The 18,137-nt window shown below is 54.7% G+C and overlaps 1 protein-coding gene across 1 annotated transcript in view; it reads left to right on the top strand.

The window, feature by feature from the left end:
* The window catches only part of SRRM3 (serine/arginine repetitive matrix 3), a 95,637-nt gene that overhangs the window by 55,634 nt on the left and 21,866 nt on the right, over nt 1–18,137 (top strand). Inside the window, exons 7-10 of the mRNA XM_089772103.1 lie at nt 345–380; nt 4,389–4,439; nt 4,735–4,839; nt 6,258–6,435. Coding sequence (XP_089628229.1) covers nt 345–380; nt 4,389–4,439; nt 4,735–4,839; nt 6,258–6,435 — 370 coding nt within the window. The remainder of the gene's footprint in view (nt 1–344; nt 381–4,388; nt 4,440–4,734; nt 4,840–6,257; nt 6,436–18,137) is intronic.

The raw sequence follows: 18,137 nt of genomic DNA, 5'->3' as shown, positions 1-18,137 counted from the left end.
TGCGGGTGGAATTATTTCACCAGAGCGGTGGCTGAGAAACACAGAAATGAATGTGTCTGCGATGGATAAATAGAGGGGCTTTCTGGGGCTGGGGGGCTGGCTAGGCAGGCGTGGGTGGGTGGAGAGAGGGCTTGTAGGAGGGCAGATAGATGCACCATTGAAATATGAAGGCATTATCCCTCCCCTCCTGCACATACCCCTTCCCAAGGACCGACCCCCCTTCTTTTCTCCCTCCCTGCCTGCCGGTTTCCCGTCCCTCAGGGTGGGACTGACTCCCGCAGGGCGCATCTCAACCCGTCTCCTGTGGCTCTGTCTCTCATTTCTATTGCCCCGTCCCCCCTCAGGTCTGAGTCTGGCTCCCGGAAGAAGAGAAGACACAGGTGAGAGCGAACGATGCAAGAGCCTCAGTCCCACCCTGGCGCCCTCGCTTCCCTCCTGGCCTCTGCACATCCGCCTGCTTCCTGTGGGGCTTCAGGGGGTGCCTGGGTCAGGGAGGGGAGGAAGCAGGCAGCCGGTGCCCTGAGCTGGCTGAGGGGTAAGCCTGGCTCATAGGCACATCAGAGGCTCCTCCAGCCAGCAGGCCCATGGGGGGCCCGGAGCAAAGGGGGCTCGTGGAGTGGCCAGACTGCAACTCCCTACACCCCACCTGCCTGACACCGCCAGCCCTGCTCGGCCCTGCTCCGTCAGAGGCCACCGGTGAGACGTGCAGAGTCACTTCAGCTGGGCACCGGGCGAGCCGGCTGCATCCGGCCCAGCTGCTCCCAGCACATCCCAGCCTGCTGTGCATTCGGCAAGGCCGGGCGACATCTGCTCCAAGACTCCCCCCGGGACAGGGCAGTGGGTCATAGCCCCCAGGGAGCCAGCCCGGGCCCCACAGAGAGAAGCTCGGTGCTTCCGAGGAAGGCAAAGAACTCCCCGGCAGCCTGTCTGATGTGCCTGCCTGAGGCTCATCGGACCAGCTCTGGTGGGGAGAGAAACAAGCTTTTGAATTTACTTCCCCATCCAGTATCTTTCCCACACACACCCCTGGCAGCACCCCAAGATCCAGGGATCCCTCCCCCAGCACCCTGAAATCCAGGGATTCCTCCCCCGGCAGCACCTTGAGATCTGGGGATCCCTCCCCCCTCAGCAGCATCCTGAGATCCAGCGATCCCTCCCCCCGGCAGCCCCCTGAAATCCAGGGTTCCCTCCCCCCAGCAGCACCCTGAGATCCAGGGATCCCTCCCCCAGCACCCTGAAATCCAGGGATTCCTCCCCCCAGCAGCACCTTGAGATCTGGGGATCCATCCCCCCTCAGCAGCACCCTGAGATCCAGCGATCCCTCCCCCCGGCAGCCCCCTGAAATCCAGGGATCCCTCCCCCAGCAGCACCCAGAGATCCAGGGATCCCTCCCCCAGCACCCTGAAATCCAGGGATTACTTTCCCCAGCAGCACCTTGAGATCCAGCAATTCCTGCCTCTCAACAGCACAGAGATCCAGGGATCCCTGGCAGCATACTCCCCACCCCCACCCAAGACACCAGCCCTTGCTCCCAGCAGCATGAGGTCGCCAGAACAACTCCAAGCACATGCTCACTTCCGTGGTTTGGAACAGGGTGCAAGAGGGGAGGGCAAAACCAGCTCTGGGGGGCTGCTCCCCCTTCCTCCTGTTTCTGCCCCGTCAGCCCTGAGCAACCCCCCCCCCCCATGCAATTGTTGCCCTGCTTCCCGGCGGAGGGTGCAGATGCTCAGGCTGGTGGGGTATCTGAATTCTCAGCCCCTCCCTCCCCTGCTACGGTAGCCCGCTGTTTCCATCACAGCTGGTGCGGGTCCGTCCAAGCCGAGGACGATGCCTCCAGCTCCAACGTAGACGCACCTTGGGCACCAGGGAGCTGGGCCCGATCCCCGGCTCCCCTCCCCACATTTGTTTTGGGGGGCAGGGCTCCCCCGGGCTGAACACGCCCCTCTCCCCTTCCTGCCTGGGGTTGGAGGGGTGTGGGGCACCTTGCCTTGGCAGCCCCCTGGGATGGTGGTGTGTCCACGCATGGCTGCCCTCTGCTAGGGGGAATATGCCACCAGTGTGAAAAGGGCACAGCCCCAAGGAAAATGAGCAAGGGAGGGCCAAATGGGTATAACCATGCATGGGTGGTAGGTGAAGGCCCAGCTAGGGAAGGCAAGTCCCAGCCCCGCCCCTTCTGCCTGAGGCCCCGCCCCTAGAGCTAAGCCCTGCCTACCCCCATCTCAATGCTACCTGGAAGGGGGGGGCTGCCCTGCTGCGGCCCAGCCTCAGCCCTCCCTGTGGCCGGGGAAGCCGGGCTGCCTTGCCACGGCCCCAGCCTTCCTTGGCGGCAGGGCGTGTGGGCAGTATTTTGCCTACGCTACCCGCTGCCCATAGACCCACGGGCAACACCTGTCATGTGCCCAAAGCCATGAGAGAGGCCCCTGGCTCAGGGACCTTGCCGACCTAGGTCATAGATGCTCAGGCCAGCCGGGGTCCCGGCGATCGGCGAGGCTGGTCTCCTGCGTGGCACAGCTCTGGGAACTCCCCCGGGGTTCTGCTCCCCATCCAGCTGCACACCCCTTGGGGAAAGACAGCCCGTGTCAGCGGCAAGCCCGCAGGTGGCGGCGAATGCCCATGACTCGAGCAGCTCTCAGGGCTCCGCTCCCTGATTTGACACTGAAACTGGCGCCAAAATCCCCTGCTTGGGATTTGAATGTGGATTCGGGGGGCGGGAGGGGGGGATTGAACTCAAAATTCAAAGTGGGGGATTGGAAAGCAACGTGAATCCCCAGACGCTAGAAATTCCCAGGGACAGGCCCAGGCTATCATACGCCGGGTCAGCAGGGTCTCGGCGCCCCAGCACGGCTTTAGACTGAACCGCAGGGGTCGCTGCAGGGACGAAGACCCGGCTGATGTCAGTGGAGAAACCCCCATCGACGCCAGCAGAGAATTTGGCCCAGTGCGGCTGTCGTGGCTCACAGGTCGTGCCCACACTTGGCCCCTCGGCTCCTGGGCGGAACCCCCCTCTCTTGGGGTGCCCACTCTCACTGGGGGGTCCGCCCCTCTGCCTCCGGGACGGCGCCTCTCAGGGCCTTCAGCCGCCTGTCTCCGCCGTGAGCCCCTTCAGGGGTGGCCACTCCCTCTGGACCCCCGGGCCTCCGCCCCCAGAGGGGATGGGGTCCCCCTGTTCTCTAGACCAGAGCGACTATCAGCCAGCACCAAACAGAAGGGTTTATTGAGCTTTGAACACAGCAAAGGATCTCTCGGGCCAGTCGGCCTGGGCCCTCAGCCCACATGTCAATCTCCCCTGCAGCCAGCTGAGTCCTGCCTGCTCTGGTCTCAGTCCCCAAAAAATAGCCCCCAGTCTCCCAGCAGCGCCTCCAATACCCCCAGCAACAGCCCCTCTCCTGTCCATTGTCTTCTCCCCAGGGAACAGGGTGGCCTGGGTTTCTCTCTTTTCTGCCTCCTCTCCTCTGTCCAGTGCTCTCCCCTCGCTGGGATAGGCTGGGCCGGTTGTCCGGATCCCTCTCTGCAGCCCATTGTCTGTCATCTGGCTGGAACTGGCTGGCTACGTCTAGACTGGCATGATTTTCCGCAAATGCTTTTAACGGAAAAGTTTTTCCATTAAAAGCATTTGTGGAAAAGAGCGTCTAGATTGGCACGGACGCTTTTCCACAAAAGCACATTTTGCAGAAAAGCGTCCGTGCCAATTTAGACGCGGTTTTGCACAAGAAAGCCCCGATCGCCATTTTCGCCATCAGGGCTTTTTTGCGCAAAATGGCTTTTAGCTGTCTACACTGACCCTCTTGCACAAATACATTTGCGCAAAAGGGCTTTTTCCTGAACGGGAGCATCATAGTATTTGCGGAAGAACACTGACAATCTTACATTAGATCGTCAGTGTTCTCGTGCAAATTCAAGTGGCCAGTGTAGCTTTTGCGGAAAAACTTGCCAATCTAGACGCAGCCGCTGTGTCCTCTGAGCAGGGCCGGGCTCCCCAGGATACCAGACACCACGGCTCCAATTCTGGGCTGTTCTCTGACACAGCAAACTACCCCCCTTTGTCACATTAAGCCAGTAGCTTCCGGGCACTGGGTGGCCCCCGTGTGCAACACCCCCCCTTTGAACTCCCAAAACTCCCCACTTCCTCACAGTGGCGTATGCAGCCTTGATGGGCTCAGACCAGATTCTAACACGGGGATGGGGTGGCAGAGATCCCGAGGGCCCCTCTTCGGTTCAGCGGCTCCCCCGCCGGGTGCAACCCCCTCACACACACGCCCCATGTGCGGCAAGGCTGAGCACCGTCCTTGGGGCTGGCCGGTGGGGGGGCAGCGTTGAATCCAGCGTTGACGACCTTGGGGCTGGGCCGTCGCTGACATCTGTGTTTTCAGTTCTCTTCTCTTCCCTAGGTCCCGGAGCCCCAAGAACAAAAGGAAAGAGAAAAACAAAGAGCGCAAGAGGTGAGGCTTCAGAGGCCAGCCTGCAGCGTAGGGGGGCGAGGGCTCGCCTGGCTCTAGCTGCTGAAGGCCCCCAAAGACATGCAGTGGGGGGCCAGGCCTTTGGGACATGGCGGGGCTGGTGCGTGGCTGAGAAGAGAGTCCCCTCCCCCGTGGCTTCTCCCCCTGGGCCGGATCCAAAGCCCATTGGTGGCAGCGGGCACCCTTCCGCTCCCTCGGGTGCATGGGCCATGCAGGGCAGTGGGAGCCGGGCACTAATCTCTGGCCAGGTCGTTCATGCTCCTTCTCTCCCCTGCAGATCCCCCAGCCCCTCCCCGGCCCGCAGATGCCACCGGCGCAGCAGCTGCAGCTCCCCCAGCGCCTCGCTCTCCTCAGATTACAGCCACTCCAAATCGCCGGGCAGGTACGCTCGGCACCCTGGGCCCATGGTGGGGTGGGGGGATGCTCGGCACTCTGGGCCTCAGGTGGGGGGGGAGGGGGGATGTTCAGCACCCTGGGCCTCAGGTGGGGGGGGAGGGGGGATGTTCGGCACCCTGGGCCTCAGGTGGGGGGGGGGATGTTCAGCACCCTGGGCCTCAGGTGGGGGGGGAGGGGGGATGTTCAGCACCCTGGGCCTCAGGTGGGGGGGGGCACTCGGCACCCTGGGCCCCAGGTGGGGGGGACACTCGGCACCCTGGGCCTCGGGGGGGGGCACTCAGCGCCCTGGGCCTCAGGCGGGGGTGGGAGTGGCGGGGACTGGGTGTGCAGACGAAGCTGTCAGAGGTGCATGTAAAATGCCGCAAGCGAGGTCTGACTCAGGCCCGGGATGGGGGGCACACGCCTTTGTGTAGGTATCTCTGTCTGCGGCCTGCTCCTTTCGGGCCAGCCAGCCCTGCGGGGGCCAGGGCGGTGCTGCACCGGAGGGGGTGGGCCTCGGGAATAAACACCTGGGCTGTGTCTACACTGGCATGAATTTCCGGAAATGCTTAAAACGGAATACTATTCCGTTTTCAGTTTTTCCGGAAAAGGAGCGTCTACATTGGCAGGCTGCTTTTCCGGAAAAGCCCTTTTTCCGGAAAAGTGTCTGTGGCCAATGTAGACGCACTTTGCCGGAAAAGAGCCCCAATCGCCATTTTCGCGATTGGGGCTTTTTTCCGGAAAAGACTACTGGGCTGTCTACACTGGCCCTTTTCCGGAACAATGTTCCGGAATAAGGACTTATGCCCGAGCGGGAGCAGAATAGTTTTTCCGGAATAGCGGCTGATTTTGTACAGTAGAGTGTCGTTGCTTTTCCGGAAATTCAAGGGCCAGTGTAGACAGCTCGTAGCTTATTCCGGAAAAGCGGCTGATTTTCCGGAATAAGTGGCCCAGTGTAGACACAGCCCTGGGCTTCAGAAGGGCAGAGAGCCGTTTGGGGAGGAACCACGGGGCGCACAGGGGCTGCTGTGGCAGGCCCCGAAAGGCGGGTGGGAGGGGGCTGGAAGGAATCCAGGGGAGCGGCCAGGGCTCTGTCCCAGAGTGCTGGGCTGGAGAGAGGCCCAGCGAGTGAAAAAGCCTTTGGATTGTTTGGCCTCTCGTTACCCAGGGAGAGGTTAAGGTTTGGTCAGTGGCTTGGCCAGAGCTGCAGCAGCACCTCCAGGCTGTGTGGGAAGGCAACAGGGCCCACTCTGGAGGGGGAAACTGAGGCACGGAGCAAGGCCAGCAGGGGGCACAGGGGACAGTCCCACCAGTCAGCGAGGTTCTCACCTTCCAGCCACCTGCCTCTTCACCCAGCCCATAGCTGCCCCCTTGCCTCTCTCAGTAGCCCGCCTGCAGCCATCTGCCCTCTGCTTTCTCCCACAGACTCACCCCCAAGCACAGAGAGGACGGACATAAGCCCAGCAGCCTCTGCTCCAGCCGCAGCCCGTCCTCCTCTCGCACCTGGGACAGCCGCTCGGCCACGCCGCACCAGAACGGGCACAAGGGCAGCGCCCAGAACGGCCGGCACAGCCACGGCACCTCGGGCGACAAGCAGCAGAATGTACGTACACTTTTCTGTTACCACGGTTGGCCCCTCCTTCCTCCTCCCCTCTCCTCCACATCTCCCCCCCACCAACCTCCCCCCTTCCCCCTGGCATCTGTCCTCCTCCTTTCGTTGCCTCACCCGGCGCGCGCAAAGCCAGGGCCGGCAAACCCACCATGCGAGCGCCGCGATCCCACGGGAGCAGCCTGGCTCTCGGTGCCAGGCCATAGATAGACCCCCCTCTCCATCACCATTGGCCTGCACCTAGGGCCCAGGCCTGGGCGGCCACACGCTGTGCTGGGGGGCTGGCCGTGTGTCACCGTAGGGCAGGGCGGATGGGAGAAGGAAGCACTTTCTGAGGTATATTTTGCAGTCGGTATCAAGACTTCCTAGTCCACACACCTGAGGGGAGCAGCAAGTGGGGTTTTCCAGCTGCCTCCCCCACCCCCATCCTCATGGACTCCTCCCAAGAGTGCTGAGGAGGGGCAGGGGGTGGCGCTTCCCAGTGTGCCCCACTCATTAACCGCGGCCCAGCAGCATCGCTGAGGAAGGCGGTGAAAGCAGGCCGCCCTTCCCACAATGCATCTGGGCGGCTGGCTTAGCCAGAGCGGCACAAGCCCGCTTAGAAAGGAGCCCAGTGGCGGTAGAGTCAGGGAGCGCCCTGCAGCGGGTGCCCTCCTTTCGCATCCATTGGGATCCTCCCCTACCGTCCCCTCTAACTCCACCCTCCGCTCTTTGCGGACCACCCAACGGAGCGAGCAACAGGCCTGCAGCCTAGTGTGATCTTGGCCAACCTCAATCCTTCTGGCAAGAGATATTGGCGTCTTCACGCCCTCTTTGGCGCCAGCCTCCGTCCTCGCACGATGCTTGGGGCCTTTCCTGAGCCCATGGGGCCCTGCTGCTTGGCAGGGAACTGGGGAGGGAGCCCTGGTTTCTCTCCATGTGGAGCTCACTCCGGGAGCTTCAAGTGAGCCCCAAAAAGTCAAGGAGGGAAAACCCAGTAGGAGCTGCAGAGCTTCCGTCGGTCCCACACTGAGGCCATGCAGAGCAGGAGTCCCTCAGAACCGGGCCTGGCTTCAGGCGGAGAACCTTGGTCTGTCCTCAAACCGGCCCACGTCCATGTGGTGGGCGGGTTTCACGGCGGAAGTCGCCCACAGCTCTGTGAGAGCCCAACCCTGCTGCACATCTTGTGGGACTATTCTCATGCACCGATGGAGCAGCACCATGCAGGATGGAGCCCTAAACTCCTCTGAGCAGATTTATTTTGCCAATGTGCCACTACGGTGCTTGAGCTGGTTTTGCCCTCCCCTCTTGCACCTTGTTCCAAACCACGGAAGTGCCTTTGTAAAGGGAGACCCAGACCTGCTATGATTTGCCTCTTTATCTCAGGTCCTTCTTTGGCCCCCGTCACCGTGGTGCCTGGGCACCTCATGAGCTCTGAACCCACATTCTGAGAGTGGGCTGGAAAGCAGAATTCCCTTCCCACCGGAGAGTCCGGCTTGTCCCCTTTTTTTCTGGTCCAAATTGGAGCAAAAAGTCCGTTTGTCACAGGAAAGAAATTCTGAAAAATTTCAAGTTGGAAACACTGAAATGTTCTGTTCTCATTATGCGGAAACATTAGTTAATGCTAGATAATAATATAATGTGTGTGTGTGCGTGTGTGTGTATAAATGACTATTAACGCTAAGTATATGCAATAATAAAATTAACATAAAAGTCTACAGAAAACCAAATGAGAAAGTCAAAATGAAACATCTGATGCATTCTCAGAAGGCAATGAGAGAGCCCACACAATTTGGTTAGCCGTTGTTAATGACGTTCAAATGAATTGGACACATTCCTGCAAAACATTCCGATGTCAGCGACCCTGCAGATTCCGACAGAGACCGGCTGTGCTGAAAGCTCCAGTGTTTGTCGCTTGTGAGGCCGGGATCCATGGTGCCGGTTCTGTTAAAGTGTTGCCATGATCCCCATTTCACAGCCAGGGAACGGAAGCTAAGTGACTTGACCAGGGTCACAAAGAACTTGTGGCAGTTTAGGGAACTAAACTCTGTTACTGCCCTAACCCTCAGACCAGCCTTCCTTTGCCACCCTCCAGTCCCTGTTCTCCCCAGTTGAAATCCGGACCAGTCCAGCACAGTGTTCGACCCCAGGGCAGAATCCATCTGGGATTTTGGCAGTGACTGACTTGCTGTACATGGCAGCTGGACTTGACTGAGCGAAACATGTCAGAACCAGAGCTAGGGACAGGGAAATGCTTGATGACGGCTCCCAGTTGCTGGAAGGAAGGGGAAATGGTGGGGTTTGAAAATCTCCACTTTAGACACTGGGCATAATGAAATGAGGACACACTCTGCTACTGATTCACTGTATGCTCTTGGGTGAAACACTTAAACTTTCTGGGCCTCAGTTTCCCCTCCGTAAAAGGGAGATGATGACTGACGCCAGCCTGTTAAACAGGTAGCCCAGCCTCCGCTGTCCGAGAGGTGAATGACTCATTTGGGATGCTGGCGGCCTCCAATGAGCTGCTGTTTTCATTGGCTGTGGTTCTCCTGCCGCTGACAGCAGGGATGTGTGACTGCCTTCAACGCATACCCCAGAGCCAGATCTCTCTCCTCTGCTTTGCAGCCAGAGGAAGCCCCCTGACATGGGTGGAGTCACCCGAAGTGCTTTGAGATCTTGCAATGAAAGGTGAGGTAGGGGGTTCGGACTGTTCTAACTGATCCTTCTTCAACAGCAGCATCCTCTCAGGTACAGGCCAGCACCAGACTTAGCCCATGAGGCAAGAACGCCCGTGGCATGGCATGGCCAGTGAGCAGGGCACCCCGTGGCACCAGGCACTCAGCAGCGTGTCCTAGCACCTGCTGGCATGCACAGCTGGAGTGGTGCGCTGGAGCCACTGGGCCCACGCCAGGGGCTGTTGGTATAAGAGGCCAGGGGACCTTACAACCCCAGGGCTGAATTGTAAAACAGGCTGTTGCATTTTTTTCCCAGCTAATCCTGGAATCCTAATGGCTTCAGCCCATGCAGCTCCAGCCAGGGCTCTGGGAAACAAACCCACAGGGACTTCTGGGACAGAACCCCAGCTGTTCAGGGCTCACCTGTCCACGTTACCCAGGGTGGGCTGTAGACTCCGCACAGACCTGTTTAGACCCTGCTTTTACGTCCTGCTGGGCACCGGGCCAGAGGAGCGCCGCTGCCGCAGGGCGTCGTAGATCAGAAGTTGGTCTTCAGCGTGGCTGGGGTTGGATCCATTTTGTTTTGTCCAGGGCGGCTAGAGCTGGGTTGTCCCAGCAGTTGCTACACCTGGCCAGCAGGGGCTGCTGTGGCATCAGCAGTGTTTCATCTGTCTCCCCGCGCCCCATCTGCCCCATGCATGGTGCCCTGCCTGCAGAGGGGAAGGGAAGCAACCTGTCCTGCACACATAGCAGTGGGGAGCAGGAGAGGGGCACAGGGAACAGGCTGGGGGAGAGGAGGGGAAGGGCTCAGGCTGAGACAGTGCAAGGCAGGGACAGAATGGGGAGCCTGCCACAGCCCACCAGCTCCCCAAGAATTCAGGCATTCCCCACCCCCAACTTGCCTCTCTCTGCTTCCCAAAGAAGGGTCCCCCCTCCCAGAGGCACCCCGGACTGCTTCCAAGCCCCCTGCTCACTATCGGCTTCTCCAGGCTACCCAGGGCTGTGGCCGCCACTCTGCAGGGGCTGGGCTGCTTCCTTTCCCCACCCGTCCAGCTGCTTGGGCAGGAAATCTGTGCATCACTGGCAGGCGGGGGCACAGGTGGGGTGCATGGCAGCTCTGCAAAGGGCGAGGCAAGTGCCAGGCATTTTGTGCCCTTAACCCCTTTGTTGGTCAGAAAATGTCTCCCCCTGGCGTGAGTTTGGTTCCTGAGCTCAAACGGGAAACTAGTGAGCAAAGTGCTTCTCTAGACAAAGGTCTGGACAGATCATTGCTCGTGAGGATTCTGGAAATCCCACGTCAGCCAGCTGAATACTCAAGAGCAACAAGCGAGCTGACGTCAATCCCAGCCAATAGAACCCAGCGCTTTTACTTGCAAATGCCCATGAAGAGGGATTTTGCTCCTCCACCAGCTCTGGCCTCCATGAGCTTGTCCTGTGTTGCCAGTTTTCACAGTTTTACTGCTGGCCTTTTGCTGTCTGGAGTTTTTCTTAATGCCACTTCCTAAAGTGATGATTACAAGAGCATCTCCTTTTTTTTCCGTAAGTTTCTAGCTCTCACAATTGTGGAAAAATGCTTGAAAATATGGAGGCTTGTATAAGAAGCAATTAAAGTATATAATAAAAACCTTGCTCTTCAATAGCACATTTCATCCTGAGATCTCAAAGCACTTCACAAGGGTGGTGAAGGTCACTAGCCCCACTTTACAGATGGGGAAACTGAGGCATAGGGCAGGGAAGTGATTTGGGCATGGTCACCCAGCCACAGGGCCAGCGATTGAACCCAGTTCTCTAGATTCCCAGTGCCATGTGTGATCTACTAGGCAGAATTGCCTTCCCTCAGCGAGAGCAGCACATTTCTTGTTTTAGAAATATCTCATGACTTTTTAAGACAATCTCATGACTGATTGACTGATCTAATGTGTGGTTTTGGAGGGTTTTAGTTGGCAGTACGACCTGTCATTGAGGACCCTTCCCGCTCTTACAAAAAACTGGTCCTGCACCCCCAGCAGAATACTGTAAAGCAGGGGTCTCCAAACTTTTCAGCCCGAGGGCCGCATTAACTATCAAACAGCAGTTTGGGGGCCGACTACACACTTGAGGTCCAAATAAAAAACAATCAAAACATGGATGTTGTTTTTAATTATTTATTTAATATTATTTTATTCAGTTATTATTTAATAACACATTGATACACTACACATGAACACCTGTATTAGTGTGAATGGTGAAATTGTTTCCTGGATGCCAAAATAGCAGACATTTCTGGCTTTAGATTTGTTGTCCCTAACATCAACAGTGACCTGAGATTATCATCGGACAAGTTTGTTCTCAAATTGTTCTTCACATATTTCATTCTTGAAAATGTTTGTTCACACAGGTATGTTGTTCCAAAGATTGAAAGGTACCTTGATGCAAAAGTTTTGACATTAGGAAAGTCTTCCTTGGGCAAAAACTGGTAAAAACCCACCAGTCCTATTTTGAACTTGTCCCTAAGGAGGTCATTTGCTTGCAACTCAATGACTTCCAGCTGCAGTTCATCTGGGCAACTGGCCACATCTGCTTCAAATGGGTTTTGAAACAATCTCACTTCTTCTGCCTTTGAATCCAAGTCAGAAAACCGCTGCTGAAACTGCAGCTGGAGGTCTTTGATGATCTCGCATGCAAATTTCCGTAATTTTTTTTCCGTAGACAAAAAGGTCTCCACGGGCCGGATGAGAGGGCCTCGCGGGCCGCATCCGGCCCGCGGGCCGTAGTTTGGAGACCCCTGCTGTAAAGGAAGGAAGGAGCTGGTCAGAAACTTTCCATCGAAACAATTTTGGACGGAAATAGTTTGTGCAAAATCATAATTTTCTGGGAGAAAATTTTCACTTTTCCACCAGGAAAACGGAAGCAAAATATTTCATTTAGGGTTAAATTGCCCAACGATTTTGGATTGTTGAAATTCAAACTGTTTTAAGTCATTTTAAGTCAGTTCAGTATTAACCTACAGAATTGCCTCATGGGACTTGTAGTCCGGGGTATCTGAAGAGCCTGTTTTCTCCTATGGGTCGTCAGTCCTGGCTAGACTACACCTCCCATGATGGAGCATAAGTTTCTCCTCTAGATGAATGGTGTAGTGCATCATGGGAAATGTAGTCTGACCATAGAGCCTGGCCTATAGAGGAGAATGGGCATGTCAGACTCAAACTCCAGCTCCCATGAGGCAATGCGGCACACTAGGGAAATGCTATTTAATGTTGAACGGACTCAAAATGAAATGCTCTGGGTCATTTCAACCAGTTGAAAGGAAAGGTCTCAATTTGGGAACGTCGACATGAGTCACTTGCCAGAAGAGAAGCATTTGCCATTTCCAAATGGGAATTTTTCAGAACATTTCAGCCTGTGAGAAGAGACAGTATTTCCCAGCGTTTCATCCCATTTTGGGACAAAAACAACTGCTGAGGGACCAGAATTGCCACGGGATGGAAATCCTTCTTTTCCCTCTGCTCCAGCAACAGAGAACGGTGCTTTGTGACAGGTTTCCCTAGAGATTTCTAGCCAAGATGGCTTCTCCCATTTTCTGAGCCTGGCTTCTACCATTTTCTGAGTCAGGTGGGAGCCTTTGAACTCTGAATTGTGCTTCCAAGCCTTGCATTAGAGACCTCCCGTTTGCCTCCTGTGTCAGGACGCTGCCTGAGCCAAAGTCTACTGAAGTCAGCCTGTGTCTCTGCATTGACTTGGTTAGGCTTTGGGGCAGAGCTGGGGTTGATTTCCTGTTCATTCCGTAGCAGATCAGGAAGTGAAGAGAAGGGCTTTGGAGATCTTCTTGCATGGGTAGAGAGGGGTGCAGAGAAACTCTTTGCAAAAGCAATCCCATAGCTCTAGCATATTTCAACGATCAATTTTACATTTGCATATTCCCCTTCCTTTCCGTCCCTCTCCTCCCTCCCCAGCCCCCTCTGCCTTTGAGGCTACTTCCCACCAGCAACCATATTGCCCAATGCAGAGATGTCAGTCCAATCCCTGAAGCTGCTCTTGGATTTCTGCTGTACTGTGTTTTTTTTTAATATGGTTTATTTTTATTATGCTTCTACGTCCCCACCCCACGAGCACGACCACCCCCCCTTCACGAACCCATGGTGATTTATGGATCATCCTCAGTCTTTGTGAACCCTTCCCTGAAATCCCAACCCCCAGCTCAAAGGTCATGTGTGGATGTAGCAGTGGCAGAGTGTGTCCTATGGATACTGATGAGGGAATTACCCAAGAGAGCCCACCATCTCTGTGTCCTTTCATTGCTGCCCCATCATATCAGAGTCCCGGCTGAATAAACACAAGTTCCTTTTGTTAACAAGCGCTGGCGGTGCTTTTCTCCAGCGACTCTCTCGCTCGCTCTCTCTTTGGTTTATTTTCTTTTTAATCCCATCTGTGTTTTTCTTTAGCTTCCCGTTTGAAAACGGTAATATACAATTCCATTTCTTGCGCAGCAAAAGCAGGGCTAAGCGGGTGGGGAGACGGGCGACTGAACGTGCTTTTTCCTTGTTTGGTTTCCTTTTAAAAAAAAAATCATGTCTTTATTTTTCCTTCGTGACGTACAGAAATGCAAACTCTCTATTTCTCTATTCCTTTTCCTGTTGTCGTCACCGTGTCGTTCTAGAGTTTTTTTGCTTTGCTGTGTGTTAATGTGAAGAAGAAAAACAAACAAACCAGCTGTGTTATCTTATTATTGACAACTGTTGAACATTGTATTTCCGTCTCTATATTTTGAACAGAGAATTTAAAAGGGAAGATAACTGTGCGGAGAAGAAAAGTCACTGGGCTGATTTCTAAATTCCAAATCTAACCCCCTCTTCCCCAAAATCCTCCCGATATGTCCTTTTGCTTCTGCTCTCAAGTCACAGAGGTCGGTAACTAGATATAATTGGTAGTCTCCTTATGCATTTATATACTTGTATTGTGGTAGCACCTTGGAACCTCAGTCACAGACCAAAGTCCTATAGTGCTAGGCACTGTACAAACTCACATGAATGCACCCACTATGTCCAACTGAATAAAAACACATGCAGAGTGAGCGAGATCAGATGGCACTTTGGTTCATCACGGCCTTAATGATGAACTTCAAGGCAGCTTTGAGCTTTGCCCCACGACTCCAGGGACTAGAACATGGCTTGTCATTTGCGTTTCTCATGTATTTACCACTCCAAGATCGGATGCTTTAAAAGCCCCTGCCCACTAGCATAAGTCTTGGGGTAACATCATGAGCATTGGCCGTGCTGTAATTTGCCAAGGTGCTGTGGTGGAGTGGGGCTCGGCAGGGTTTACTACTACATCCTCCACCGGCCCCATTGCACGTCCCTCAACCCCCCCGAGAAGAAACGGCCAGGGAGCTTGTGAAATGGGCGGGTGGGGGACAGCATCAGTGGAGTGTGTCTTGAACTGTAGTCATCAAACCCCACCCCTAAATTAGACTGGCAGGTGTATTGGCCTATCAGGGACAAACGATATTGTCAGTGTTCCAATGGAGTTGACTTCCCTTTTAAATGGCCCGTTCTCATTTTCATCCCATCCTTTCCCTCTGGTTGGTTCCCTTGCTGCCCTCTTTCTCTCTCTGCCCCTCTCTCTTCCCACACTCACTCTCTGGTATTTCTCTCTCTCTCTTTTTTTTCTTTCTGTGGGCCACTCCTAGCCTACCCCAGTGCCAAAATAACCCAGTAACCCTTGCCATGTTCTGCCTTCATCTGTTGCTTTACTTGCATGCTCTTTGGGACTTTGTGATGGTACGTAGAGACTTTAAAAGAGAACAGAAGCGCTGCTGTTTAGAGGGTTGGTGAAACCACTATATGACCCCCCTTCCCCTAATGTGCCTGCCTTGTTTGCCCACTGAACAAAATCAGTGAGAACCAGACCAAGGCCAATAAGCCAAAGCATTCAGAACAAAGCAAACTTGATCACAAAGGGGTCTAAGTCACGTTACTAAAGAGTCATTGTCTTTTTCCCATTCTGCACTCCAAATGTGGAGTTTATTGTTTTCTTTTTTATTATTGCACTCCTGTCCCTGACAAAGCAGAAGGTAGGTATTTTGTCCGCCTCTGCACGTTCACTTCTGCAGATGAGCCTGTTGAAAAGCACCGTAGCTTGATTTAATGTTATTTTCTCTTTCTTTCTCTCTTTCTCTCTCTTTCATTTTGTCTCTTTTTGGTGGCTCTCTATAAATTTTTTAACTCGTTATTATTTCTCCCCGTTAGCTGCAAAGCCATGCTCTTCTTTCCCTTTTTTTCTGTCCATGTAATTGTTTTCTTTCTTTCTTTTCCTCCCCGCCCCTTTTCTTGTTCCGTTGTTAGAATGCATTTCTGTGTGTTTTAGCCCTCCGACTTTGTGTTTGTTTCCATAAATGGTACAATTATGTCTAGTCCATTTGATTTCCTCTGTGGTTTTCTTAGGGGCTGGGTAACACGACAAACTTAATGACAAATACAGACAAAACAAAGAAGGACCAGCGAGTCTAATGATTAGTCCAGCCTGCTTGTGTCTTGGCTTATTGGAAGTTGAGGAAGTTTAGTCCCTTAGGTCATTAAGGGGATGGGGCAAGAAAATATAAAGATGTTCTTTTCACCATCGTCTAATCAGCCTCTTGTTCCACTTGTGATGTCTGGCTCGGGCTAAGAAGTCGTTTTGGTTGGACTTAGTTTTCATTCAGCAAATTGTCCCTATATGGAAAAACACTTAAGCCCGTTCTTAACTTTCAGCACCTGCTCTGTCCCTTTGACTTTAATACATGGGCTTTCATTGACGCGGGACCAGAGAGCAGGCTGTAAATTATGGACTCAATTATGCAACCTTGGGGCGGGGAGGGGGAAACATTCCTTTCAAAGACCCGTGCCTAATTTCCCAAACGATTACTGCAACATTTGGCCGACTGTCAAAGAGCAGCCTCGCAGAGACCCCATTCACTGCTGTGGGCATGAGGCAGTAGCTAAGGATGGCTTCAGCAGCCCTGCGTTAGGGGCTCATTTCTGACAAGCTTGGCCCTGCCAAATCAGCACAGCGATGAAATTCACAGGTCTTACAATTTGAGCGTGAGGGCCTGCAATGCATGGATAAGCCTTGTGCTGCAACACGGCACAAGGGTGAATTTCACCCATCGTGATTGCCACTATAAGCAGTCCTACCAAAATCAGCCACACACCGCCTGATAGGAACCACGACTACTGGGAGTAAGGGTCTGTAGCAGTGGCCCCTCTAATTTTTCCAGTTGTGTGCAGAATAAATTTTGTTCAGTGCACCAAGGCATGGGCAGATGTGCACCACCAGTAGAAACACATGCAGCTGGCTGTGGTTGCTCTGCGGATCAGCTGGGTGGCACTTGACTCTCTCCTGGGCAGCTGCCCAAGCACTCAGCTTACGGGGAGCCCTGATCTGCAGGATGGGGTTCTAAGCCTGCGTAGGGGTTTTCCAACCCTGCCCAGCCACCCCTAAGGCATCGTCAGTTTAAAATAATAAACCCCCTGACAAATGGTCCTGGCAATCTGTTACTCATGGGTGACGTTGAGCTTCACTGGTTGAATGGTGCTATGTTGGCCCATTTTGCTTTTACCCCTGACCAAGCATGTTCGGATGGTTCTTTCCGTCCCTCGTGGGGCTAGCCGAGACCACGGCAGGCCTGGAGAGCAGCTTTAGCTGAGCAAATCGGGGCGGCGGTTTTGCTCCCCATGTTGGCAGAGGGCTACGAGGACTGAAATGAGCGCGCTGTCATTTTCAGCGTGACAAGAGATCAGCTGGCCAGACAGCGGCGCAGTCTCACCCCAAGAGGATCAAGGAAGAGCATGTGAGGAAGGGAGATGAAGCGGGCTGTCTCCCCCCCCTCCCCCCCGCCCCAGCACACGGTCGTTGCTGGGCATTGTGTCCACTGGCTGGCGTTGCAGTGTAGCTTGGCTCAGTGGATACTGGCTGCCTGGCCTGGGGGAGTCAGTCCATGGAGCAACTTGTTAAAGGTGCCCTGCCGCATCCAGGTCCTTTTTGGAGCAAGAAAGGGTGACTTTCAGTCCCCACCGGCGTGTCCTTCCCAGAGCCTCACTTAGCTCTTACGGAGCTTTCCCCAGATTCTGCTTCCCAGCCCAGCTAATCACCACTTTGCTTGGCAGGAAAATTCAGCATGTTCCTTTTAAGATGAAGCCTTCTCCCGCCTCGCATCCCAGATGTCGGAGACGCCCCCACAGACTCCCGGCATTGAGCCAGGATGGCCGAGGCAAGATTCAGCCGGAGACCTTGACTCAGTGATAGCAATCTCCCCTGCCTACGGCCAGGGTGCGCCCGAACCCTAACGGGTGGATCACTGAAAGCTGGGCATCACTGGCAGAAGTTGCCCTCACTCCAACTGTTCTGACACGATCCAGTTTCTGGACACGGGCCTCTTCCTCAAGTCAACCAGCTGTGCAGTGGGGAGGGTGGAATCCAAAGCACATTGAAATCCAGGGGTGCTTTATCATGGACGTGAATGGGGAGAGGTTGGAATGAAAGCCACAGCCCGTTGCAAAGGCTCTGGCTTCTGAGAGAGCATCACATCACCTAACCGACTTAGGGGCCCAAGTCTCATTTCAGTGGGACATAGGCACCTAAATACCTTCACACGCCTGGTGCCCGAATCACTTAGGCGCTGCGGTGCTGAGTCCTAAACCCCTTTCCAGTTGGGTGAGCTAGCCCAGGAGCCTAACCGTAAAAACTCCTGTGCTGGACGAGGCGACGGCAGCAACGCTCTAGGCTTTGCACACGCTGTGTTCCGCTCTCCCGTAGGGGAGTGACTTCTTCTTGTGCCTGGGGTAGATTCGTAGATGCTTGGGCCAGATGGGACCGTTGTGATCACCCCACCCAGCAGGACCCACTGGACAGCACAGGCCAGACATCGTCCCTTAAATCGTTTCTAGAGCAGAGCTTTTAGAAACCCCCCTGCCGGGATAGAGAATTCAATGCCCTTGGGAAATCGTTGCAATGGTTAATTGCCATCACCATCAAACACGTACCTTAGTCTCAGTATGGAAGGGGGCTCAGGCCTGTCAGAGCAGCGCG

The sequence above is a fragment of the Pelodiscus sinensis genome, chromosome 21, assembly GCF_052426305.1.
Source record: "Pelodiscus sinensis isolate ZL-2025 chromosome 21, ASM5242630v1, whole genome shotgun sequence".
NCBI classification, from domain to species: domain Eukaryota; kingdom Metazoa; phylum Chordata; order Testudines; family Trionychidae; genus Pelodiscus; species Pelodiscus sinensis.
The sequence above is the reverse complement of the archived record's forward strand: the minus strand, read 5'-3'. Positions and strand labels throughout refer to the sequence as shown.